Source organism: Myripristis murdjan, chromosome 4, assembly GCF_902150065.1.
Source record: "Myripristis murdjan chromosome 4, fMyrMur1.1, whole genome shotgun sequence".
In the NCBI taxonomy this organism is placed as follows: domain Eukaryota; kingdom Metazoa; phylum Chordata; class Actinopteri; order Holocentriformes; family Holocentridae; genus Myripristis; species Myripristis murdjan.
The window spans coordinates 4,908,899-4,936,828 of NC_043983.1; the positions used below are offsets into that span (position 1 = coordinate 4,908,899).

Below are 27,930 nucleotides of genomic sequence, written 5' to 3' on the forward strand. Positions count from 1 at the left end.
TTGAAAGTTCATATTCGCTGTGTTTGTATCAGGTCCAGGTCTTTACCAATAATGAATAATAAACACAGGGTGAATTTCCCCTGCGAAGAAATTCTGCTAGCATGTACCAAACTTTGCATTTTAAAAATAGACATTATTGTATGTTTTGAATGGACAGCTTTTTGTTTCATGTTTTCATCAAGATCCTAAACTCTTATTTTACAATAAATGTGCATCGGCTACATTTTCGATATAGCTTTGTCATAAAAATACTTCATTTTTAGACTGCATAAAACTTGACTTGCACATGCACAAATGCTCATACACATGTACTGATATCTAAATCAACAGCAGAGTGAAACATGTCATCACTATTCTCTTAAAAGACCTGACCTGAGGCCCTGACTCCTCCTCTCATCACCATCATGCTGCTGCTCTCTTGCTCCTTAAAAATATGTCTACAGTGATGCATGTCTAAGCAAAGTGCCCAAAATCTCAGTATAGTCCATTTTAAAACTAAAGCATACACTTTCATTTATTCATCAGAAATCCATTTAAGCGCCACCTCACACCCTGAACTGACCCTGTGTTCATCACTCATCTATTTTAAGAGCTCACCTGAGGTCCAGTCACTCCACCTGCCTCTCCTCCACCTGGCTCTCCCCTGCTCCTGCTACGGGGACTCTCCTGATAAAATAACACTTAAAATACAACAAACATTAGGCTTGTCTAACATTGTCTCTCCCTTTCCTGCTGTCATGTTGCTGCCTTCCTGGTCCTAAAATATGCCATGGCTGCAGTGATGCTGCATATTTAAGCAAAGGGCCCTAATCAACAATGTATCCTATTTAAAACTAATGCATAAACTGACATTTATTCATCACAAATTCATTTTATGAGCAGACCCCACACCCTGTAGCTCCACTTTCTCGCCGCATATCAATATGCAGTGTATTTTAGATAAATAAGCTATTGCTGATGTTTTTCCACAATCCTACATCTAGTGGCTATTCCTCCTTTTCCCTGGTTCATAGGACATGCTCACGGATTGATTATTTTTTTATTATTGACAAGCAGCTTCTCCCAATGGTAGCTGCTTGTGAGTATCAGTCCATAGTCATCTCTGACCATGGCCCCTTGACTATGAGTGTATATGCATTCCTGGTGCAGTCCCCGGCTATCCCTCATGGAGACTTAACCCTTTGCTCCTTTCAGATGAAGCCTCTGTAAATTTTATTAAATTTGACATTGAATCTTTTCTCTCTTATAACCAGACCCCAGGAATGTCATACTCAACTGTCTGGGAATCGTTGAAGGCGTATTTAAGGGGGCAGGTTATCTCGTATTGTGCAATGCAAAAGAAAGCTAACACTGAATGCCTTAAGCAATTGACAGAGGAGGTTTTGAAGTTAGATGTAATATACAGTCATACACCCTTAGGTGACATTCTCAAACAATATCTGACACTTAAAATGGAGTTTGATCTCCTCAACGCGCCAAGCAGAAAATCTTATTTGAAAGTCTAGGCATGGCACGTATGAACACGGGAGAAGGCTGGGAAAGTTTTTGCGCATCAGTTATGTCAGAGGGACACCAATCAGTAAATACCTGAAATTAGTGATGAAGGCTTAGAGCACACTGTCCCTTTAAAGATAAATTCATGTTTTCATCTCTACTATTCTTTCCTTTACACTTTAGAGCCACGAGATGAGCCAGCAGATATCTGCATTAGATATGTTTTTTCACGATCTCAACATCCCCAGAATAGAGCTGCACCTGGCCGCTGAGCTAGAGGACAATATCTCTATTGGAGAGGTTGTAGAGGGGATTAGGAGTATGCAAAGTGGCAAATCTCCAGGGTCTGATGGCTATCTGTCCAAATACTTTAAAAAATTCATACATGTAAAGCTTCTCACAAAGCTCTTAACCCGACACCTTGAGGTATCTCTCCCTTCAATCTTTTCAACAGACCAAACAGGCTTCATGAAGAAGCAGTATTCATTCTCTAATATTAGGCGCCTTCTAAATAGTCTTTGCAATCCCTCTCCATCCGACATAACACAGATTATACTATCACCTGATGCCAAGGAAGCATTTGATTGGGTGGAGTGGGATTGCCTTTTCTACACTCTTTAAAAAATTCAGCTTCAGCCCAAAGCTTTTTACCTTGAATAAAACTTCTCTACCAAGCTATCACTTCTGCCACTTTTTTTTTTTTTTTTTTTTTTTTTTTTTTTTGTGGTATTAGTTGCAATTGACAGTCACACATCGAATAAAATGATTATAATTTAATCGTTATTTCCCCCCAACGCCATGCTATTGGGTAAGGGACTCTGGAAATAGTTAGCCTATAGGCTGTTGTTTGCAGGGCTTGGCAACCCGGGTGAATGATGAACAGTGCCACTGCTACCTAAAGTAATTTGAACATTTCAGATAACCAGGCAATAAGGGGTTAAATGTGGGGGGGGGCTCTTATCACCTTATCACCTTGATAAGGCTGAAGAGCCAGAAGCAGGCAGGCAGCTTTGCTTCCATTGATTTCTAGATAAGACAGCACTCATTGATTTTTGTGTGTAGGGAGCTGAACACAAAGCAGTGATGTTGTGGTTGTTATCACACCTCCCCACATCAAACCCACCGCTGGACTGAGTGGAACAACACCATGTAGCTGGCTGCCACACACAAAATACAGAATGCAGAGATGTTAGCGGCGAGAGTGGTCTTTAATGTGGTTATGAGGATAACAGAAATAAGATGCAAGTTCTGTTGGATTTTTTTGTAACGGAACACCAAATTTTTAGGTGAGCAAAAGTATTGGAACAGATAGACGTAAAATGGATTAAAGCGAATAAAACTTAATATTTAGTTGCAAATCCTTTGCTTGCAATAACTGCATCGAGCCTGTGACCCACTGACATCACCAAACTTTTGCATTCTTCTTTTGTGATGCTTTTCCAGGCTTTCACCACAGCCTCTTTCAGTTGTTGTTTGTTTTGAGAGGTTACTCCCTTCAGTCTCCTCTTTAGCAGGTAAAATGCATGCTCCATTGGGTTTAAGTCTGGAGATTGACTTGGCCAGTCTAAAACGTTCTACTTCTTGTCCTTGATGAACTCCTTTGTTGTTTTGGCACTGTGTTTGAAGTCATTATCTTGCTGCATGATGAAGGGCCTCCCAATCAGTTTGGTTGCATCTTTCTTTAAATTGGCAGACAAAATGTTTCTGTAGACTTCTGAGTTCATTTTGCTGCTGCCATCATGTGTTACATCATCAATGAAGAAGAGGCCATGCAAGCCCAAGCCATGACATTACGTCCACTGTGTTTCACAGATGAGCTTATGGGCCCTATCTTGCGTCAAAGTCCCTAAACCCGTTATTTGGGGATTTAGCATTGCGTAAGAGGCGTTCCCCCGCAAAAGTTGCTATCTTGCACACCTGCCCTTATCCCTAAAACACCTGCGCTACCCGTTACATTATGCATAGGAGTGGTTTGGGTGTTACGCCAGTTAAACCAATCAGTGTGGCAGGTGCCATTGCCTTTAAGAGCAGGCTGCGCTATCTCAAATCCGCAAACCAAAACCCGTGATGGAGAGAGGAAGGTCACGATTTAGTACTATCTCTGCCGTCTTCTCAAGGGTTCAACTGAGGCTAAAGCAAGGTGGCTTTTTATTCTGAAGGTGGAGCCGCATGTGCACGTCCACATGTGTCCAAGTGGACGCGCATTGAAGCCGCCTGGGCACGCTCTTGTTAAAGCCCAAATGGGATAGTGGGTGGTTCTGAGGACCTGCTATCCGCTTTCCCTAAAGTGTGTGCTCAAGATAGCAGTTGTAGGGAAAGCGCATAAAACACGCCCACAAACACACCTCCAGGCACAAATAACAGAGTCAGCATAATATATAGCGGGCAGTGTGGCCGCAAGATACCGTTTAGGGATAGTGGAAGCTGCTAAATGTGTAATTCACAGGTAGCGGGTAGTGGCAACGGGTAGCGCAGTGTGGAAAAATGGAGCCCTATATGTTTGGGATCATGAGCAGATCCTTTCTTTCTCCAAACTTTAGCCTTTCCATCACTTTGGTGAAGGTTCATCTTTGTCTCATCAGTCCATAAAACTTTGTCCCAGAATTCTTGAGGCTCATCTCTGTACATTTTGGCAAATTCCAGCCTGGTCTTCCTATTCTTGCTAATGAGTGGCTTGCATCTTCTGGTGTACCCTCTGTACTTTTGTTTATGAAGTCTTCTGCGAACAGCAGATTGTGATGCCCTCACTCCTGCTGTCTGGAGGGTGTTGCTCATTTCACTAACAGTTGTTTTAGGGTCTTTCTTTACAGTTCTCACAATGTTTCTCTCATCAACTGCTGCTGTTTTCCTTGGTCTGCCTGTTTGACATCTGTTACTTAGTACAGTGGTTTCAGGACATTCCAAGTGGTTGTACTGGCTATGGCCAATGTTTGTGCAATGGCTCTGATTGATTTTCCATCTTCTCTCAGCTTCACAATTGCTTGTTTTTCACCCATAGACAGCTCTCTGATTTTCATGTTGGTTACACCTCTAACTATAAATGCAGTCTGCACAGGCAAAACCCAAATCTGAAACTGAGCGTAGACATTCAGTGCTATTTATTGTTTGAATAATCAATGTAATGGGACACCCCTGGGCAACAAAACACACTAGTCAGTCACTTTTTCCAATACTTTAGCTCACATCAAAAATGGGTGGGTTCAAACGAAAGGTGCTATCTTCTAAGTTGTGTGTCAGATCCAGATGTAAATACCTGGAAATAAAAGCTGAAATGTTGATCTCTTGTCTCATATTCATCTTTTGATATCAAACCCAAATGTTTTCAGTTTACAGGAAAATAAAGAAATTGGCTTCACTGTTCCAATACTTGTGGAGGGGAGTGTACATTTATTTACTCCTACTTATTACTTCAATAACAGTTATAAAAACACAATTGTAGTAGGGAGCAGGGGGGTACTCCCATTATAAAATAACGAATCACTTCCTTCCTATAGACATGTGGGCATGCTGGTCAGTGAGCCTGCTAACCAAGACCACGACTGTCATGAAAGGAGAAAAAGAGAGAACAATTGTAATATATAAATTAACTCAACCATTGAGATCATTTCTGCTTTCACAGCGGCTCTGCCTCTTAAAAACTGAGTGATACTCCAAATGGACTGTCTTTGTCGTTACCACAAGAGGTGGCGACCAATAAAACACCTTAAAGTGTGCGAGTTACCAGTGTTGTTGCTCATCCCCATGTCTGGGTTGGAAGTTGCAGCAGTCTGGAAAAGTGACAGCGTCTGTCACCCTGAACATGTTGCAGCTACCGTTCACTATTTATTATTGCTGCTGAACAAAGATCTAGTTCATTTAGTGCTGTTCCATTTTCTTTGACATTTTGGCTTTTTCATTCCAGCTTTTTTTTCTTGAGTTTCACACCTCCAATCTCTATTTACAACAGGCTTTTTTTTAAAAAAAAAAAAAGCAGAACCTGTTGAATAGAAAGGCCAGAGGCTTTCATACTACTGCTAATAATGTTGCATTTTCTACTGTTGTTGCATTGCACAGCTTTTGATTTGTTGTTTTCCATTTCACTACGCACTTACATAAGGTGGAATTACAATAACAGTGAATGGAATTGATCTAAACTTAACCATTTTAAATCATTTGACATTAGAGATGTCCAAATATGTCAAAGCCAACATGGCTTGTATGACTTTAGATTTACACAAAATGTTTAAATTTGCTTTACAAATTTAAAGTTTAAAAACGAGTGGCTCGGCTCAGACTGCACGCTATGTTCTCTTTTTTCCTCTTCTCTTGTATCTTTGGGTTTTGAACCACCACTACACACTTGGCCCTGGTCAGTAGAGGCTTGTAGAAACAGCAGAGCATGAGCATCGTGGCCTGAGGCTCTGCAGCCCGGAGGCAGGAGACAGTTTCTGTTTTTGATATGTGCAAGGCAGCAGAGTATCTCCGCGCAGTAATACTTCAGTCTCTTATTTGCAGAGCTGAGAGATAAGGAGGAGGAGGAAGAAGAGGCGGCGGAGGAGGAGGCCTTTAGGTTCACAGAGAGAAAAATGAAGAATAATAAACAGACCTCCACAACGAGCATATTAACTGACTAGTGGAAAATGGATAAACACATCTATACAATAAAATATTAGTTGAATCTTGCAGGGCCTTGCTCTTGTCATGATGTGGTAAAGGAATAAAACTTAGAGATGCCTCCAGAGTTCAGGACAGCTCTTTTACCCCATCATGACCCACAACACAAGAGCATGGTTGATGTTTTTACCCATTTTTTATGTTTTTACCCATTTTCCCCTCTGGGATCAATATAGTATTTCTGATTTCTGATATTTGTGTACATTTGTGATCAAAACATTAGACTGAACACAGGCATTTAGAAGTGTTCCGTTAATTCTATGGGTTAGTCTTGGCGTGAACCTTACAGAGTTGTACAGCAGGAGCAACAAAGTGAGGAGGCCTCATGTCGAGGCCAAGGCCTGTGGCCTGCTGTGAAGTAACTGTTAACCAAGTGAGACAAGACAAACTTTTAGCAATGACTTGTTTAAATAAAGATATTCAAGAATATCAATACATTCAATGTTCACTATGAAAAAAACGGTTATTGTTAAACAGTGTTTCCAAGATTTGAACCATAGGCCTACACAAATGTATTTTAAGTTTTAAGTTGAATAAAAGTTGCCATATTATTGAAGAAAAACAATAATCTTTGTCTGATCTATTGTCATACTTACCACATACATGTGCTTTTACCTCTTCAAATGATGGGTAACATTTTAAACATTGGCTACAATCAGTGGCGTAGCTGGCTGGTTAATGCAGGGGGGGCGGGACCTTGTAGTGGGCCTATCAGGAATAAGATGCTATACAAAGTGTTTTATTGTTAATATTTGGCCTATTATTATTATTATTATTATTATTATTATTATATTATCATTGTTATTATAATGTTGTTGTTGTTGTAAGGAGTCAAAGAAGCTTGTAGTGTTATTTCAACACCACGGCAGTGCCATGGATTTATCGGATGAGTGAACTGCTGATATTTTGCAAAACAACACTTTAGCCTTGGCCAACTGTAGTCTATTTCAGCACCATGGTTATTGCCATGGATTTTACAAATAATTTATGGTACTTTTTGATGGTTAAATCATAATACAGCCACATCAATTCACACAATCAAGCCAAGCCACATTCAATCCGTGTATCATTCGTTCTTTCTATTTTCAATTGCCAATCAAAAATTAAAAAATGAAAAAGTGACAGATTAAAAAAACAAATAACAAAATAACCAAACACCAAAATCCAAAATATGCCTGGTTTTTCATAGTTCAATTTTAGGCTCGGATCAAAAATACGAAATGGAAAAACGGGAATCAGGACTGAATTTGATTTTATTATTTAATTGGTCCGGTTTACGTGACCCAGAAGTTTGGTAATGAGCGGTAGCTCACAGCAGATCACAGCAGCCAGGTGCATTCAGTCCCGCCGCCCTGATCACCGCCACCATGGATAGTTATTACGTGTTGTTTCGAGGACCAGAGCGTGTGACTCTAAAAGAAGAGGACATGACAACCGAAAAAATCAGCTAAGCTGAGCGGCACCGGACGCTCACCTGTCAGATCCGGCAGACCTGACCGGGTGGGCGCGGGGCCGACTGGCGCCGCGGTAGGAGTAGTGACATAGAAGGGCGCAAGCCACTGATTTCCCCTAGGGCGGCAACATAGGCAGAACCGCCACTTTGCAATTTCACAGAAAAGGGCCGGGTTTCCCAGATCGGTTAAGAAGGTCTCCGGAGCTACTACCCATCATTGTTAAGAAGCTCTGCTGATTTTTTCGGTTGTCATGTCCTCTTCTTTTAGAGTCACACGCTTTGGTCCTCGAAACAACACGTAATAACTATCCATGGTGGCGGTGATCAGGGTGGCAGGACTGAATGTACCTGGCTGCTGTGATCTGCTGTGAGCTACCGCTCATTACCAAACTTCTGGGTTACGTAAACCGGACCGATTAAATAATAAAATCAAATTCAGTCCTGATTCCCGTTTTTCCATTTCGTATTTTTGATCCGAGCCTAAAATTGAACTATGAAAAACCAGGCATATTTTGGATTTTGGTGTTAGATTAAAAAAACAAATAACAAAATAACCAGTCACTTTTTCATTTTTTAATTTTTGATTGGCAATTGAAAATAGAAAGAACGAATGATACACGGATTCACATACGCCTAATCAATCCACACAAAACGTAGGCCTAACGTACAAGCGACAACAGCCTATTTCAGCACCATGGTCAGCGCCATGGATTTACCAAATAATGTGATGGTTGAATGAATCATCATAAAGCCACACAGCCTTCCACACAACCAAGACACACAGCCTAATCAATGCAAGCAGAGCAAAGTAGACCTAACTGCGAGCGACAGCGACAATACCAACACAAATTAAGGAAACACGGTGGTAGACAGATTTTGCTAGACAGATTTATGACAACTTTAAGCCAATAATATGAAACAAGTTACTCACCAATGGTGTCTTCAGCGTAGATTATTACTACTATCCTCCTCATCGCTACCACTAGCATCATCCTCAGCGATACGCATGCTAACGTTAGCAACATGCTGTGTCCCACAACTTTTGGTAAGGTTAGCGGGGCGAGCATCCAGCTGGCCAGGGGTCCGTTTCCCAAAGCAGGTTTAGTGAAAACTCTGAGTCTGTTAACCCTGAAATGAGGGAAACCCTGAGTTTTCCGTTTCACAAAGGGAGGTAACTCAAAGCAGAGAAAGAGGGGTAACTCCAGCCTGTTTCACAAAGGGAGGTAGCCTAACTCAAAGCAGAGAAAGAGGGGTAACTCTAGCCTGTTTCACAGAGGGAGGTAACTTAAGCTCTCGGTCAGTTACCGCAGTAACAGACTCCATGAAACTAACCTGGTCGGGACCAGGTTTTTCTCATGAAACCTCGAGTTTCTCTCTGTGTCCGCCCTCTTTCAGCCACACACCGTATTTAACTTCCTCATTCATTCAGGCAGCAGGCGAGTTTTGGCGTGGCATATTAGTTCTGCCGTCTGTTATTTAAAAAACAAACAAACAAAAAAAAAAAAACAGTCAGTAGGCCTTTATTAGAAGTCCATTAGTAGTTAGGTGGCGGCTTTTTTTCCACGAACATGGCATGTCCTTTCGACAACGATCCCGTGGATGAAGGTGCAGTGTTACTGCGCAGAGAATTAAATATTCGTCGGGAGATGGTTATAAGACCGCGCATGATTGAACAATGTTTTTATATTTCATCTTAAGCTGCTGCCAAGTGCGCTTCTCCCCCGCAGGATTGCACCTAAATGAAATAAATGAATAGGCTACCATTTAAGTAGTTTTCCCCTGTAATATTATTGTGATTGCACCGGACGACATTTAAACATAAGCATTGACCCGAGCAGCAGTGTTCTCCCACGCCGTCTTCCTCTCCTTTGCCGCTGCAGCTGTGTTGCACTTTAAAAAATAATAATAATAATAAAAACTTGTTCAAACTCACTGTATGAATGAAACGCAGCCCGACGCTTCCTCGTTGCCATGGTGACTCGTCAAATCGGGGCTCCATTGACGCTGTCTTTTTATACCTGTGGTGCACGCGCTTAACTCCAGGTGAAACTACTCAGAGTTGATCAAACTAACTCAAATCAGCTGTTCTGGAACCGAAAAATCAGTTTCCTATCTCAGAGTAGATCAACTCAGAGTTCAGGGTAAGACTCGGAGTTTGTTGAAACTGCTTTGTGAAAGGACCCCAGATGTCGAAGCAGAGGGTTGAGTTGTGAAGCACACAAGGCCACTAGGTTCCTCTTCCTTTGTTTCTCCTTGATCTTTTGCCATCCCAACTTTTTCCCCATTTTAGCATTGAACGCAATCGGACGCTAGCGGGACCGTCAGCAAACTTCAGACTTCGATCAAATCAAAATGATGCATCATGTTATGCGAGGAAGTAACGTTACAGTAGGCTAGGAGTGACATTTGACAGCCAATCACCTCCCCCCTTACTAGTTTGAAGTTTGGTGTGGTAACGTAAGTTAATGTTGTCTTTTCACTTTTTGATTTTAAACAAAAAATGTAGCCTAAATTTTAATTTATTTTTTTAATTTCAACTGTAATTTAATTTTATTAGCATATGGAAACAAATAGCCTACATAGGCTACAGAGAGGTTAGAATCGAGCGCTGCTGGTGACAGGGGGCCGGGTAGTCTCATGCAAGAATCGGCCCAGCCAGCCAGCCAGCGCGTTGACAGACTAGCGGCACGGGGGAGGGGGCCTGTTAAAGTGGTACTGCGACGGGCTGAATTGACAGATGACGGCCGATTGCTGCAACCACAGCAAATCTGTTTGTGAGGCAAACAGATTGCAGCAGTGTGGTTGCAGCAATCGGCCGTCAAGAGCCCCCTTGTCAGGGGGCCTATCATGAGCTGGGGCCTGGGGCGCGCGGCCCCCCTGCCCCCCCTCCAGCTACGCTACAGGCTACAATGATTTAGCAACTTGGAAGCCATAATGGAACACTTTCGTTTTAAATTGCGGAGGCTTAAATACAGGCTGATGCTGATTGGACCTCTGACACCTCTGACACGCCCACAAAACAGAGGAAAACTGCCTGTGAGGCATGTTGCTCTCTGTTACAAAACGTTACAACCAAACACATCATTCAATGAGACGTCACACAACGTTACGTATCATAACGTCGTTGAATACAGCCCAGGTAGCTCAGGTAGCCTGAACAAACTATAAACTAGCTAGCAGGCTCATTTAGCCATTGTATTATTAACCAAGATTAATATTGCATTGCAAACACTACCCACTATTAAAGCTAGCTTCTACTAGATTTGTTAGTTAGTGTGCAAATCAGATTAAACAAGACAGTGATGGTCGGCTGATCAGACACTGAGCAGCAGCGAGCAGCTCACTCCAAGTTGCTGTATAGAGTCGGCCAGCAGCACAAAGGAGGTATTCCCCTATTCACTGGAGGCTTATGAGCCATCAGTAAAGAAGAGGAAAGTTTTGAAATTGGTTTGTGCGATCTAACCCCCTGAGAAGGTCCACTTTGTAGTCCCTGTAAGAGATGTGGCTGCGTTTGCTCCAATAAATGTCTGATCAACTCAACAAGTGAAAAACATTAGTGATTAGCCTCTGTAAGTTTTAAGAATAGATCTTTTTCACAGCAGCCATTTTCACATGAAAGCAGGGTAAATAGCAGGGTAGTTGGCTGTGGCAGACCTGTTCTGCTGAGCCAGCAAAACAATATCATGACCTTGACTCTGTGAGACCTGAAGAGAGTGAAACTGTAGTTAATGTTATCAGTAAGACCTGTGTTTACCTGCCATTTCATGTCAAAATCCATGCTGTGAAAAAGGCCCGTTTAAACCTACGTCAATGCAACGTTCTCCTCCTGCGCGTTAAAGAGCATGTTGCTTTCATCAAAGAAAAATCAGCTGTTGTTTTGCTACATTGTGCTGCTAATTGTGATCCACCAGCAAAACGCTCCAGAGCGAAACACACTGCTCCCACATCTCAGGAAGCTGCTTTTTCATCTGACCAGGTACATTTGCGCTTTTTCCCTCTGGGATCAGCCGCTGTGCACAGCACCCATGCAGAGGAGACAAACACACTGCCCTGAAAATACGAGTCATCAATATTTTACAAAACCTCTCAACATTAAAACTGTCCAAAAAAGGAGGAGGAGGGGGCCAGGTGCTGCAGGGAAGGCCTGCAAGTCTGATGCATGGAGACATGAATAAATAAAGCAGGCCTGGCGTCTCGATGAAGCGCAGGGTATATAACAGGAGCTTTATAAAGCTATGGGAAGAGGGCGGACAGACTGTCAGATAAATAAGTAAACAGTGTAGATGTAGTGAGATGTGTGGTGGTGCACAGTCACGTTGAAAGCACTATAAAAGGAGTTTTAATATTTAAAGCGGGAGGGTCAGGATTTTTCAAATCCTATTCCATTGATTACGAAGCCAGACTCCTCTGACCCCCAAAAGGTTTTTACATCATTGAGATACACACACACTCACACACACACACACACACACATACATACACACCAGCACCAGCAAGGTCTAGGCCTATTGGCGGTTGTGATGTTTTTTTTATATTTGTTTTTCCTGACTTCTTTTTTTTTATTTCACTTTGATGTAAAAAAAAAAAAAAAAAAAAAAAAACCCTGCTTAAATAAAATCAAGACTAAAGACTAAAAAATGAATCATAGTAAACAACTAGTCCATTCAGTAAATAAACTTGACCTCATTTGATTTGACTTGACATAATGTGGTAGAAAACCTTGTAAAAAAAAAAAAAAAAAAAATAGTTTCCATGTCCAAGGCAGTTCTGTTGTGCACTCCTTACTGCTGTTCCAGCTAGTGGCTCACGGGGGATTTTGAAGACAACAGATGCGTTGTTGAGCCCTGTTGCCAAGTACTGAAGGAAACTGCTGCCTGTTTGTCAAAAATTCTGTCGGCATGAAAACTCGCTGGAGGTTGTGAAAGGAATCTGTAAAAACAATTGTGAACGCACCCCGTTGAGACGGAACCTCCATCTGAAGGTTTCGTTTTCTGATGTGGTCTGCTCAGATATGGTGGCTGTCGCTGCTCGTGTTAACCACCCAGTTCTTCTTCTCTCAGCTCTAGAAACGGGAAAGGTAAAATGCATCACATCAGCAGGGGATCTTTGCCAGGAGCGAGCCACATGTCTGTAAAACAGCAAATAAACAAGCTTTCATAAAGTGGATGTACTGTAGGTTGCATCACTTTTGTGTTGTATCAATCAGTTACAGAGAGCAGCAAAACAGTTTTTTTTTTTTTTTTGTATTGCGTTATTAAACTAAAGCTGGTTTTCATTTTATAATTTAGGCATGATATTGAGAAATTTCTGATGAGCATGTTCAGTGACTGGTTTTAATCATTTATTGATAACATCCTCTTTTTCTCTTTCTCCTTGGCTCATGCATCATGGGGACTACTTCTTGTCTCTCAGCTCTCCCAGGTGAGTAAACTGTCTACACAAAACTCCACACCCAAGACCCCATTATCCACACAGACGCTACCCAGACTCCTGACCTGCATTCTGATTTTTTTTTTTTTTTTTTTTTCTGCCGGGTTTGTAGTCTCATGTCTCTGTGTTCCATGAAATATTGTGCTCAATAATTCATCTGGCGTGTGATCAAAGTCGACTTAAGAGCACAGCTCGTGCTTGTTATGAGGAGGAAAGTCTTTGTTGATGACGGCAACTAGAGCTGCAAAAATCGAATCGTGATGTCTGAGATGCTCACGTCACGGCTGCGGCTCAGAGTATCGTTCAGTTCACACGCGCTTTGATGAGTCGGCCATCCCAGAAATCAGAAAACCAGGATGTAACGATTACTGCTGTCACTGAACGTCCCACTGACAGAACAAAATATGCAAACCGCACTCTAAAATGTGGGGATTCCTCGAAGCTCCTTTCAACTCCGCCTAATTAGTTGTTGGCCGTTTGAAGGCAGCGCCGTAGTATCACCACCTTGTTTCCACTCCGCCTGTTAGTGAAACTGTCGTAAATTTGTAATCCCATTTATGACTTAAACATGATCCACAGCATAAATTATTCACAGATGCGTACAGCCCAGCGTCGACTTTGAGGATGGACTTGAAGATGCCTTAGCTTTGATTTTTTTTTTTTCCCCCTCCTTGCACAGTTTCTTCCTCTCTGGACGGCCTGTTCATTCACACGGGTGGACTGCGTGCTTTTTATTTCCACTGCACACATCCGTCCATACCACCAGAGCAGGCAGCGAGCAGGCACACTTTACAAAATAAAACAACGTCCTCAGGGGAACGCAGACTAGCCAGCTCAAATGAATAATACAAGTTTTTTCTACAGTAAGTGCTCTTGGTGCTTGACTAGCCCAGGCTCCGTTTGAGGGGCGGTTCAACGATGTGCCCAGGCCAATTCATCTGTGTGTTTGAAGAAAAGAGACCAAGTGGCCTCATAGCCCAGGGCTGTATATTGAGAAAACTATAGTTTAAAAAAATGTGAAAAGGATCCTGAGGCAATTCGCAGTTGGACGTGGTATTGAAGAGCAAACTTGGCTCAGCCATGATGGAGTCAAACAGTTTGTATACTGTCATGCCATATCCAAATCATTTTTCTGGCATAAGATGAAGATGAATGCCTCCTCCTACAGTATCACCTCTTTACTTTGTGTAGCTATTATTGTAGGGCAGGGACGATGTGCTTATCTCACGATTCAATACTGTCACGATGCTTGGGTGCCGATTCGATATGTATTGTGATTCTTAAGTATTGCCACTTTACAGGTATTAGGATTCACTATTCTGATTTATTATGATTTTGTTTTTTTGAATCCTCCTCTAGTTTGTGGTTGTTAAAATTCATGAGGCTCAGACTATCATTGAGGTCATTTTATACAGTGATGGCTCACTACAGTGAAGTGGCTGCCATGGGGGCTAACATCATCACACATGAATCAAATGTGGCTCATTGAATCCACAAGAGTCTCAGCTTTCCAGTCAAAGCCAACTGATGCAGCTCCAAGACTGTTTAGGCCCCAGTCTGCACAAACACACCATTTTACAACAGGCCACAAGAACACGTGGACTGCAGGGTTTATGGCACAACCTGCATGGGATTAGCATGAGGTGGGCATGTCTGCAAAGGGGAGAGCCGTGGCTGCCCAGAGAACCCATTTTCATTCAGAGAGCTGGAGGTCAGAGGTCAAGGGAGCCCGCTGGAAAAATGGCCAGTTTTTCCCTTGCCGAAATTTAGGGTAACTTTGGAACAATATACCATGATACCTTAGGTCGTCTAATTTCATATGATACCAATATCCTTACTTTAAATTGATTTAATAATAATAAAAAAACAATTAAAACATCATAAAAACATAAAAAAGCCACGCCTAATTTATTAGAGGATGAAATCTGAAGGACACTATGCAGCTGCAGTCATGCATCCATAGAGATTTTGTTTGTGAACGCTCCTGAGGCTACAGTTATTGACCGACTCTTTCAATATTTGCTATGGATGTTAGTGGTCAACCAATATGGGTTTTTCAATGGCTGCTACTAATGTGGATATTTAGAGAGGATAACTGATATGTAATGCTCATATTATGGTGTTGTTGTTATTTTTATTGCATTTTATAAAATACAACAATCTAAATAAGACACAAAATTGCTGAACTTAAATGAACATTTAATTAACACTAATATTATTGTTTGCTTTGTCTCTGCCTAAGTAGATCTGCAAATTAAATTAGTAGATTGAATTTTAAAAAATGTATCAGCTAAATAAATATTCACTGGTAATCGATAAACTAAACTGAATGAAACATTTACTGCACTTCTTTCACAGCGTAATGTTGACAGGTATGCATCATAGAGGTCAACTAGAGGGAAGGCGTACAAATAATGAATCATTTTGAAACAATATTTCATGGCAGTTTATTCATTTTGTTGGTCGGTAGCCATGTAACTGGAGGGATTATGAACAGCCTGTTGGTCATTATTGCAAAATCTTCTTCAGGGTGATGCAAGACCCCTGCACTTGGTGTCGGGGTTCTGACCACCCTGTCGGGATCTATTTCGTGATAGTGACTGGCTGTCTGCAAATTACATCCCATATTGACTCATTAAGGAGCACAACATCTTGCTCGTCATTAAGTAACAATACGAGACAGGTGACAACCGCTGTCTAACAAGTGGATTCACCACAGCCTGCATCCCAGGTAACAGGCTAACTGTGTGGAGCTCCCCACCTCGAGCCAGCTGCTGGGAACAGAAACACACACCTGCAGTGCTGCAGCCGAGAGGCAGCCAAGCCGGTTTCTTTACCATGTGCCAATATGATGGCATCATGCTGGTAGATTTGTTGTGTCGCCTATTCACTCCACTCAGACTGATTGCTGTATATTGAAAAGCTAGTTTTGCCATGTTAATGTTTGCACACAGTAGAGAGGACCTCCAATATGGCTGCCAGATGTGGTATCATATCACCTGAAAGCCCTTCATACAAAGTACAGCATATAACATTTTTGTTTGACGCTTTCTGTCCAAGGACTGACTGAATACGTTTTTATCATGAGTGAGCCCAGTGGAGCTTAAACCCCTAACTGTGGAAGTGGTAATGCCTTTGAGCCACAGGGAGCATTTCATACATATACATTTTCTGGCACACACATGCACACTCTGCCTATCCGGTTTGCCCCGGCAGATGAAGCCTTTGGAAGTGGGAAGTGCACCTCTGCCTGTTTCTCTTTGAACTGAAATCCCATCAGAGCGGCGAGGCTGTGCTATATGCAGGGGAAACCAGCTGGGCTCCGCACATGGCTGCCTGCTCTGCGTGGAGCCTGTTTACAGGAGCTGAGATGGGACATAACAAGTACTGACATGTTGAGCTCGGCTCCGTCTGCCTGCTGTGTCGTGTCCGTTTTGTTCTGACAAGGGATCTGGATATCCAGACGCTAAAGCCTGTCACTGACTGAAGCCTCTGGTCCACGTGTTACAGCCAGAATAACTTTGATGGGTCACAGTTAAGCAGACATATAATCATACATTACCGCTGTAGCTGAAACTGAACATTTCATTTGATTTAGAATATGAGCTGTGATTGAAGATGTTGATGCATGATGCCAAAACTGCAGTAAAGTTTTATGTAATTGTCCTTGTTGACACTAATGATTAACAATTGAAAAGCCATGGTCTAGAGAAATAATCAGGAATGTCACTTCTACTGTAATTATATTGCCTAATGTCAAGTAATGGAAACATGCAGCACAGCATTAATGCATAATGTAAATGTTCTGCAGCAGCCCTCTATTACTGTGACACTGAGCTGTCTTGACTCGGTCCTCACTTTCCATTTCAGCGTTGGATCAGTCTCGACTTGCTCAGGCAGGAGAGCGAGCATCACAGACAGTGAATGGCAAAGTCAGGCCTCACCATTGTAATGGGAGGGTTTTTTTTTTATTTTTCTCTATATCATTTTCAGTTAAAATTACATAGTTAGATTTATATGTGCATCATACATTTAATATGTTTTTCACATATCTGAATAGTGTTATTTCCTGTGTTTGGCCCTAATTTGTAATTTTCAGTTTAAGCCTAAAACCTGCTCATATGAAAAAAATCAAATAGACCCCTGATGACTTTTAGATGAACCTAAATCTAATTTTAAGACTGGTTTAAAGTTGCAGGCCATGTTCCTTTGCTGTTTTCTGGGTGGTTTTTTTTCAGCCGTACTGTTCAGTGGAGAGACAGAGCAACATGAGCCTGCACTCAGGCTAACCATTAAGAAGCCTAGTCAACTCCGAGGAGACTAAAGGGCTTTCTGCGGTTTCAGAGGAAGACCACTCCGTGTCAGAATGCATATATGTTTCCCCCGTGGTCTCACACAGTCCTGTCACTATCTAAGATGATGAACTACCTCCTCTCAAAGTAAGCTACCAGAGGACACAGTCATAATAAGCCTGTGATCTCCTCAATATATAGTAACGCACATGAACAGTTGAATTGAGTGGTATTGCACGTTAAACAGCCTCTTGACTCCTGTGTGGAGCTGGTCTGCAGCCAAAGCCTGCATACTAACCATTTACTAACCTGAGCTGACACACCAGGCTTAATGTGTAAGATGCAGCTGTATTGATTCAAACAGCCTGAATCAGGCCAAAGCTGGGGGAATCACGGCTAAATCGATGTTGGCTCGCTATAGAGCTGGCATGTAGGGTTTCAGAAGTACAACATCTCATTGATATTTGTCATAGCAGCTGTGATCATTTCCAATAACATACTAACCGTTCAAGGTAAACTTAAGCTACGATGCTGTTGTATGATGGTATATGCTTCCCCAGGAACCATTATTCACTATGATTTCAACTTCACTGGTAGAAGTTCACACAAAAACAATAAAAAAAAAAAAAAAAACATAAACATTCAAAACATATTATAATTATTTTCTGGCAGTTAACAGTAGTGTAACGTTAATATTGTTGTCATATTATCCATGCCCTTTTTTTGTATATTTGTTTTCAGTCGTTTTGGTCAAATCACCGTGCCTACAACGCTGTGGCTCAGGCAGGATAATGAATCGGCTGGTTCATTATTACTTTCCCTAAAGTAATTTTCCCCCTATCTTTTATTCTTTTATTGTTGGTAAGTGACCATGGTGTGAGCAGGATAGTCCACTCTGAGGCGTGTGATAAATGGCCCTTGGCAGCCGGAAACCTGTTTGTGCCTGAAGTGTCAGTCCAGTGCAGGTTTATGTTGTGTCAGGATGTGTCTGACTCTAACTGTAGTGAATCGGCTGCTTGAAGTGTATCTTGGGTGCACTCAATTATTGATTCTGTGTCAAGTTCTCTGTCAAGTACAGGTATGATTGTATTTATTAGTATGGTAATTAGGTGCTCAAATCTATGCTGTAGTGACCCTGTACTGGTGCTAGCAGGCAGGATAATATATTAATGGAGACACTGAGCACGTGAAAGTTCATAAAATGCCTGTGAAAATAAAAACAAGGGGACAAACGCATGAATATGACGGCGGTCCAGACCAACACTGACCATGGTGTCAACTTGAACTGATGTGACCGATGGTGAAGTTGGACTGACTGGGGACAGAGTCTCCTTTAAAGCCTGCTGCCAGTTTCTAGCAGTGGAACAGAAGTTAAATCTAATCTTATTTCTACAGATTGAGTGTTTATTTACCAATATGAAATGCAAAAAAAAAGTCAAGTTCATATGCCTCAGGCAAGGTTAACTGCTAGCAACATAACAATAATTGAGCGAAAAACTCAGAGTGCTGATACTATATGATCCATAGTGGATAGGGGTTGGACCATATATGAAAAATCAATGCAGTGCATTGCAGAAATGAGCCAGTACATATAGTAGAGCAGAGAACTTATTTCTAATATTAGTTGCATGTTATTCTGCTTTAGTAATCACAAATGAGAAGGCTTGTCCATCACAGTTTCACAAATTGTGCATTGTATTATTTGCACTGTGCAATGACACTATGGTTCACAATGTATTGAGCACATTTATTTGTAAATGAAATGAAACATAATTTTGTAGAGTCATACTTTTGTTATTGAGCTGTTACTGATTACTGATCACATTGTGGTCACAAACCCATCCTGCGTATTGAATCCTGCTGTGACTCAAGCATATTGTCCTGTTTGTTACAGTAGAGTCATTGTGGCCACAGGAAGGTACTGATGATGTGGTGACAGCATGGCAGGGTTACTGGTACACAAGTGCACTGAGACACTGGCAAGCACTAATGATTTTACCTCCACACAGGATCTGAACTGACCAGCCATCATATAACAGAATTGCTTTTGATTTTGTTTAGATTGTTTAGTTGAAAAAAAGTCCTGTGTTTGTGGTTTGTCGGGTCCAGGAGCTATCAGAGGAGCGCCATTCTCCGCCGCTGCTGACGGTCAACGGGCCGGCCGAGGACAAGCTGATCCGCAGCAAGAGCGCCGACGTAGAGCTGACCTCGGAGAAGGAGAGGATCAAGAAGATGTTGTCAGAAGGGTAAAGTCAAGTTAGAGCTGTTTAAAGTTAAAGCTGCCATGATTGAAATCACAAACATGTGCTCCATTTAGACTCAACTGACAAAAAACCTGGAATAATCTTGTAGTTTATTCCTGAGTCAGGCCAACTGTGAGAACCATGTGATATTAACCACTTATTCCATGTTATTTGTCAGAAAAAAAACACTTATATGGGCCAGACACAACCATCAAAATAATGTTGGTTGAGTAGGTCAGGGTTTCTTTGGATTTCATTAATTTTAAAATTAACATTAACAGAACTAGACACTAATAGACCTAGATGACTGCTTTTATTTGAAGGGACAGGTGGATGAAAGAGGATGTTGAAAGACTGGAAGGTTTTATTGGTTGAAATTTTAATTCACACCCACTAGTGCAGGATGATGCCACCACTGAAGGTCCTCTGTTTTACAAGAAGTAGAGGTCATGTGAGGTCATTGCATGGGGACTGTAAGTGGAAGAGTCAGTGAGTGATCTCCTTCAGCAGCCAGTGGGGATGTTCCCTGATGTCATTGTCATCTGGTTGAATCACACAACTGAACTTGACATAAGCATCAGATGCAGCCTTAAGCTATAAGGCAATATACCAGATAGGCTTGTGTCACTAAAGCAGGTGTGCCTTTAAAAACAATGTAAAATAATGTGATCAAAAGAATGATCTTCTGTAGTCTTCCCCTCCCTACGCCAGGCTCACTGCACACCAGCTGCTAACAGGGATGTACATAGAGGAGAAAACTCAAAGTCAAAAAATCAGCCTTTTTCTGTAGCAGACTATGGTGTACACGTTTTCTTTGCCCCAGTGGTGGGGAGCAGGTATGATGTTTTGTTGCTGTTTCCCATCTTGCAGACTGTATCTACAGCTCATACTCAACATGAGCTGTTGATAACAGTTTTGGTAAGGCTGTCTTCATCAAGGGCATTTCTAACATACAAGACATGTCGGGCAGCCACAGCAAAGGCTTTTCAACTTGGGACAGAACAGAGCATGTGGGCTTTGCTGTGTCTACAGCAGACACTGCCCTTGACTCCACTGAGCACCTTTTTACAAGCATTTTTAATTGTACTTTGTGGGCTCTGAAGTAAAGTCATGCTTGCTACTCTATAAATACAAAGGCACTACACTGTATTCCCATATTATTACAAAACTGTTACCCCATAATTCCTCAGAATTAGGTTTTGTTACCTTGTAAGTAGGCTGCCCCATAATTACAAAATAGTTACACCATGATTTACAGGCTGTAAAATAAAGTGCCACTACATTTACAAATGAAATACAAAGGTTTTCTTCCCTTGTAACACACTTGTCAAAGAATGTATTGTTTCAAATGGCATATTTTAATATATCTTAATACATTTATGTTTCATTAGTATATTTATCAGACAGAGCAAGGACAGGGGTGGCATGCAGTGAAATTCAGGCTCAATATCTCAGCGTCCATAAAGGAAATTGAGCTTGCAGCAGAGCATGCAACATAATCCCCAACAGCTACCCACAGAATACAGAAACATAAGACATAAAGATGAAACAACAGAGAGAGCAATAGATTGAATGGCCGGGGAAACATGTCGGGGCCATGGAGCTAGAAACTTTATCTGCTGGGTGTAGGAAGTGTAGCACAAAGCTTGTAATCTGTATTCAACCCCCCTGCAGGGCTAAATGGGCAGATGTAGATGCACACAGTGCTGTGTTTAGCCACGGCACAGCGGGCTGATCAGACTGACTCACATGACTGACCCCCGAACTGCCCGGCAACAGGGGAGGAAACAGCGATTAGCACTGAACACAAAGCTATTAAACAGGTCATGTAGAAACTGCAGGCTGATTTAGGTCTGCAAACACTTCACACTGTTAGTCCACTCAGGGGCCTGAGCTTGTAAAATACAGCCCCTTTAAAAGTGCCTTTCTGAAATGAGAGCTGCCTTTTGGAAAATCAATGACACCTGACAAAAAGACTGACAGCAGAAAATGAAACCTGTACTGCTGCTGTTTTAAAAGCTGCTCTAGTAGGCAATATTCTAATGTTAAAGTCTAGCATGTCTCATCAGCATAAACAGCAAAGTGCGCCGCAGGAGAGAAGGGTGTCACACTCACATCATTTGCCCACAATAAATTTTAGAGGTCAGAAACCTTCAGATGTAGTGAGCATTAGAGATGGGCGGTATTTTAAATAAAAGCCTTTTGTGATTTGTATTTGATTAGTCTGACAAAAAACAAGACATAATTTGTAAAAGGTTACTTCTGGGAACAGTATTTGTATTTTAAAAAAATGTACACACCAAATCTGAGATAAAAGAAGGTGGGGCAACTTTATTAGGGGCTGGGCAGCCTAAGCTGCCAGGTCCCTCTTGTATTCCTGCGTGTTCTTCTTCTTCTTCTTCTTTCTTTTTTCTGAGGAAGTTCTACTTTCCATGCACCAAAAATCACCAAATTTTGCACAAAGGTCTAGTCAAAAGCCAGATTACTTCAGATGCAACCACAAGCCAATAGTCCTGATGGTGGTGCTACAGCAAGCCTTTGAAAATTCATAATAAATCAACCATATGTGTTACAGCTTTGCAACTTTCACCAAAATGTAGCCCCAATACTGAAGAAACTTTTGTACACTTTACATGTAAACATCAGTTTGTCAGCTATGGAGCAAATCAATCATTGTTAAAAACAAATTACCAACATCTCCATGCTGTCTAGATGCAATATGTGTATTTTCAAATTTTTGTCTTGATGACTGAACTGACACTTGCCAGTTAGCTCAGTGAGATAAGCGTTGTCCTTCATGCCAGAAATTGCGAGTTCAAGCCTGAACTGATGCAAAATGCACATTAAAATGCCACCTTTCTTTTCATCTTCCTATTCTCCACTTGTTGCTCAGAATTGCCTAAAATTGCCCAGCCCTGACCATTGCTGCGCAGCAGCTGTAATTTCTATCTACATTCATAGACATCAAATAAGCAATTGTGCTGTTTTGAGTTCATTTGAATATTGCCCTTTAAGCACTGAATGACACGATGATACACTGCGTCACTTCAGGTAACCAATATAATTGTAATTAGCTGATGATCACTGATCGTCAATTAGCAGATCCATACACCCTGCCTGATCTATATCGTGCAGGTGTGGCTATTAACAGAGATGGGATGGAAGCAAGATGTCTTACTCGTTAGCTGCTTTCGTTATCAACTCTGGAAAAACTAATGTGTTTAACTCTCTTTTTTTTTTTTTTTTAAACAAATTTTAAAATCTCTTGGGTGCAGTCTGATGAAGCTTGGTTTTTAAAAACTTGGTCAAATCAGATTATAGCCAAGTTACTAATTAGTTTAGTTTTAGCATTAGTTTTCTACAGCATGTCTGTGTATGAAAGAGTGTGAATCAAACTTGTGAGCGGCATTCAGTCAAACAACTTTTTGGTAGTTTTTTCCCCTGTTAACAATTGAGAATTAACAAATAATTAACAGTTGGGTCGCGAGTGATGTGCCGCCAAATTTCAGCCACTTCTGTTTGGAACTTTTCGAGACGCCTCGCTAATGGTCAGACAGAGACACAGACAGACGGGTGAACACATAATTTCCTTGTCAGTGGAGGCTATTGAGAGCAAGACAGGCGGATAATTTCACATCTTCAAACAGCAGATTCACCAGTTTTTCTAACCTGCTTTGAAGGTGTGTGTGTGTGCACATGTGTGTATGAGAGAGAAAGCAGGTGGCAGCTGACCAGCCAGGCCTGACTCACCCTGCATTCAGCAGCTTCTAATTATTATCATTATCGCTGCCACTATTGATTACCAGCCCTCCAATCTGAGAAGAGGGGAGGTATAAAAGAAGGGAAGGACATTTTGTCACTGTGCAGCTTGTCTGCCCAAATTGGAGCCACCTGTGGACAGTTTTCAGCATGGCTGACATACCGGTGAAATGGGTTTGCGACCCCTCCGTTTATAAGCAAGTTTGATTGGTGAATATGTCATTTTATATTTACAAATCCAAACACATTGCAGGTATGAAAAAAAAAACATTTACAGCACAAGAAAGCCACATGCTGAGTCAAAAAGAGAACATGAGACAAAATACAACAAAACACTGCCACAGTTGGTTTAGCTCTGCTGTTAAGAGTTAAACATAGTTTGGCTTAGGCTGGCTTCTGTATCTCCAATTTTTGAGGCAGGAAGAGAGGAGTGGCTTTGTGAAGATTTCAGAACTTATAGCTACTCTTGATTACATCTAGTTGTCAGATGAAATCGCACAGGAAGAAGCTGGAAAATCAGCGACATCTTCCTGTTTTGTGCCATAAAGCAGTCCAGTGGATTTCCCGCCAAAATAACTGACCAACCCCAAGTTCAACTGATAGGCTTTCTCTACTCATGAAGGAGGTCATGTACAATGTATTTTACAAATGAATGAATTTTAACCCTTTGCCTTTTGATATCCTTTGAGCATTTTCAGATATTGACCCCGTTATGCCTGAAGCGTCCTGGGAAATCATGATTTTGTAAGGCTGTAAGGCTGTAAGGTTTCTGCATACAAGTACACCGGGCAGAGGGAGTGTGTGTGTGTGTGTGTGTGTGTGTGTGTGTGTGTGTGTGTGTGTGTGTATTAAGAGCTGATTCACTGACTAGCTAGCATGAATTGAGGAATGCATGCTTTTTATTTCATGTGTAATTATTTTCTTATTATTATTATTTTATTTTGTAACCATTTTATGTAAAGTATAATGTGCCTTGCAATTCTTCATAATGTCATTAAAATACTCACAAATGCGAAATACTCAAATCAAATGCATCAAATTTGCTTTCTTTAGTGTTTATTCATAAATAAGGTCATGTACAATGAATTTTGATTACAAACAAATGAATATTAACAGTTTTAGGCCATGCCAGCAAAACAAGCTTTTATGACAGTGCTCTGGCTCATGGTAGATGAACCTTCATGTACACCCATTGAACCTTTGCTCTTAACATGCAGAAATGGATTTTTAGCATCCTACCCTGAAACATGCACAGAACATTGTGCATGGCAGGCCATGCACTGGCCAGCTGATGGCACCATAGCTGATTTCATCAAAAATGTTGAGACACAGCTGACATTATACTGTCACTTCCAACAGTGACATCTGCAACTTTACAGCTGCACTTCTTGCAGTAACACAGGTTTTAACTCTTGTAGCCACACGTGATCATCTCCACAATGTAGTCTGGGACAATTCTGCAATCTTCGGGTAGATTGGTAGGGCTCAGTGACCGGTTGCACATGTCTTTTTTTCCATCCAAATTCCTCTGTGAGATTTCACCACAAGATTGCTTGAATATCGGCCCTCTTAACATTCTCAGCGAATGCTTCATGTGTGACATGTCTGTGCTAACCTTCATGCCACAACAGGCTGAGATGAAGGCAGTGGCGTGGCCGAGGCTGGAACAGTGGATCTACACTGCCTGTGGCCAATAGTTTGTACACAGCTTTCAGGACTTTGACAGCAGAGCCTGTTCCCAACCCATAGGAAGATGCTGTGGTGTTGCATCCTGATATGACATGGGCTAGGAAAAGGTTCTTGACAATTTGTGCTTGGCCAGTGCCAAGATGATGCTGATGTCCACTCTTGCCCTTTCCTTGAGTGGCACATCCAGTCCTGTGAGAGTTGATGGGCTTCTCCAGCACACTCCAGGACCTGTCAGACAGTGATGGTGTCGGCTTCCTCCTGCTGATTTTCTAGATCATCTCGGCTCTTTCTTTCTTCCATCCTGAGTGTCCACTTTCTGAAGAAGTCCAGCCCTGCCCTTGGCATCTGCTATAATGTCTGCTATAAATGTATTTTTTTTTTTTACTGTATAACATTTTAAAATTTTTATTCAACCCAAGTTGTAGAGTTGAAATATTACTATTCCAGTTTCCGCTGGAACAGTGAGAGAGACTAAAAATAACAACTGTCTGACTCCATAAGATATGATCTATAGTAGTCTATGCTAACTTTCAGATAAATTGTGCGATGATAAAATGTTGCAATTATGGTTTAATCGCATTATGTAGACTCACAAGGCATATTACGCTGTAGATGAAATGGTTACAAATTGCGGAATATAATTACACATGAAATGAATAGTATTCATCAAGCGTTCATTCCTCAATTCCTGCTAGCCAGTCAGTCAATCATCTCTGAACACACACCACACTACCCCTGCCCTGTGTGCTTGTATGCAGAAACCTCAGTAGAGCCTTACAAAATCATGATTTCGCAGGGCGCTTCAGGCTTCTGAAAATGCTCAACGAATATCAAAAGGCAAAGGGTTTAGAGTCATACATTGTACCTGACCTCCTTCATGAGAAGAGAAAGTAAATTTGATACATTTGATTTGAGTAGTATCTGTTTTGGATTTTTGTGCTTTGGGCATGAAGGGGTTAAAATTTGAAAATGCACAAGAGATACCACCGGGCACCCTTTTCTGTTTTGAAGAGGTGCCTCTAAGCTACAAGCAACAACAGAGAAAAAACCTCTATCCGGATAAACCAGTTGCATCACCATGGCTCCCAGACTGCCAGCACCTTTTTAAATACAACTTCCAAGTGAAACACTAAGAAAATAGGATCTATGTTGCTTTAGTATACTTTTTTTTTTAAGTTCTTGGGGTGTCACCCACAACATTTATATTTGCCTGTCTCTTTAATTTTCATAATTTTATGTGCAAATTTTAACATTCTGTGCCAAGCCATGAAAACCAAGAAGAGGTAATTAGGACTGTTCCAGATAGAGATGAGTGGTTTTAATCTGCTCACAGCACCGTCACTGTAAATACCAATATTCTGCTGCTTTCTGAGCAAAGCTTGTGAAAGCTCTTTGTCCTAAGAGCTTTCATAGAGGCAAACACTTGATGTTTCTTTGTATACAGCTTTTATTTAGATGTGAAGTGTCACCACTTAACCTTGCGCTGCTTTGCTCTAAGAATAAAAAAAAAAATCCTCCAGTGTGATCCCATGGGTTAAATGTTCAGCCAGCTGGTTTTGTAGCCAAACAGTTTAATTGTAGGTCCAAAAACCAAATATAGCTTATTATTATTTGCTAAATTTTCCTTCCTGGCCGTGCTTTCCCCTAGATTATTCTGACAGTAGAAATCATTGTAACGAGCAGAGTCTTCACCAGAGTTTTCAGAAGTGTTCCTTAAAGTTTGCTGCTGTGTGTTTTTGAATGAATGTGACTCTTCTTGTTATCGGTCCATCCGTCCCCTGCACTAGGCCACCCTGCCCCCACCGCCCTGTCCCATGACGCTCTAAAGTCTCTGTTATCCTCCAGGTCTATCTCTGAGATGAACCTGGAGGCTGAGCTCTTCACCCTGCAGGACAGTAACGCCAAGCTGGTGGCGGCGCTGCAGGAGGCCAACAGCAGCGTGGAGCAGTGGAAGAAACAGCTGGCTGAATACCAGGAGGAGACGGACCGACTCCGAGAGCAGGTGAGCACAGCAGCCCCTACACATCCTGTATATGTGTGCGCTGTAAGTGTGTCAGATTGGAATTCAGTTCTACAAACATTTCTCAATGGCAGAATCATATTGGTTGTGTTTAATCTTGAAGCTCAGTGAAAAGACCAGAGTTAAGAAAGCAGGAAAAAGTTCTCTAGGTTAGCTAGTAGTGAGCCTTGCTGAGGGGTTTTCAATTTTTTTCATGTTCTGGACCCCAGGTTGATTCTTATGAAACCTCAGCACCCCAACTGGAAATGATTTTGCTCTTATATGAAAAGATATTTTGGTTTTGCATTGATGATGAAACTGTTAAGGTGTCATACTTGTCAAAAAAATTCAAAGTGGTAAGATGAAAATATAATGTTAAACTAATCACATGATATATTTAAAGGTCAGATTAGTGATGATGGACTGATGTGGGATTTCTTGGCTGCATTCTGATGCCTTTCACAAGCATTTAAACTACAGTGAACTTAAACTACTCCTCATTTTGCTTTGGACTCCCTAGAGGACCCTTAAAGACCCCTGGGGGTCCCCAGTTTGAAAGCCACTGGCTTAGCTGATCCTCCAGCTAAACTAGTTTTCATCACCGTGTCTGGAGGGACCAGCCTCTGTGGCAGTTTCTGCTTGAATGTGGGTGGGAACAGTTAGAGAGCTATGGCTACCCACAGCTGTGTCTTGGTACTGAAGTGGCCACTTGACTGCTGTATTTCCAGGATGTGGCCAAAGTGTGTAAGTAGGTGTGAAGACTCTGAGTGTGTGGAGGTTTTGTCAACACACATCACAGCACACTTGGCTAACGGGATTACACTTCCAGTTCCAGCAGCAGTTAATGCAATTATTGGTGTGTTGTGACCCAAGAATGGCATGAAGAGGATTCATGCGATTTAAAACTCCACTTAGTCT

At 41.6% G+C, this 27,930-nt stretch overlaps 1 protein-coding gene across 2 annotated transcripts in view; it reads left to right on the forward strand.

The window, feature by feature from the left end:
- LOC115358119 (homer protein homolog 3) overlaps positions 1–27,930 on the forward strand; it is a 68,646-nt gene that overhangs the window by 24,906 nt on the left and 15,810 nt on the right. For both annotated transcript variants that reach the window (XM_030049958.1, XM_030049959.1), the window contains 3 exons: positions 13,013–13,021; positions 19,432–19,568; positions 26,859–27,015. In XM_030049958.1, coding sequence (XP_029905818.1) covers positions 13,013–13,021; positions 19,432–19,568; positions 26,859–27,015 — 303 coding nt within the window. The remainder of the gene's footprint in view (positions 1–13,012; positions 13,022–19,431; positions 19,569–26,858; positions 27,016–27,930) is intronic.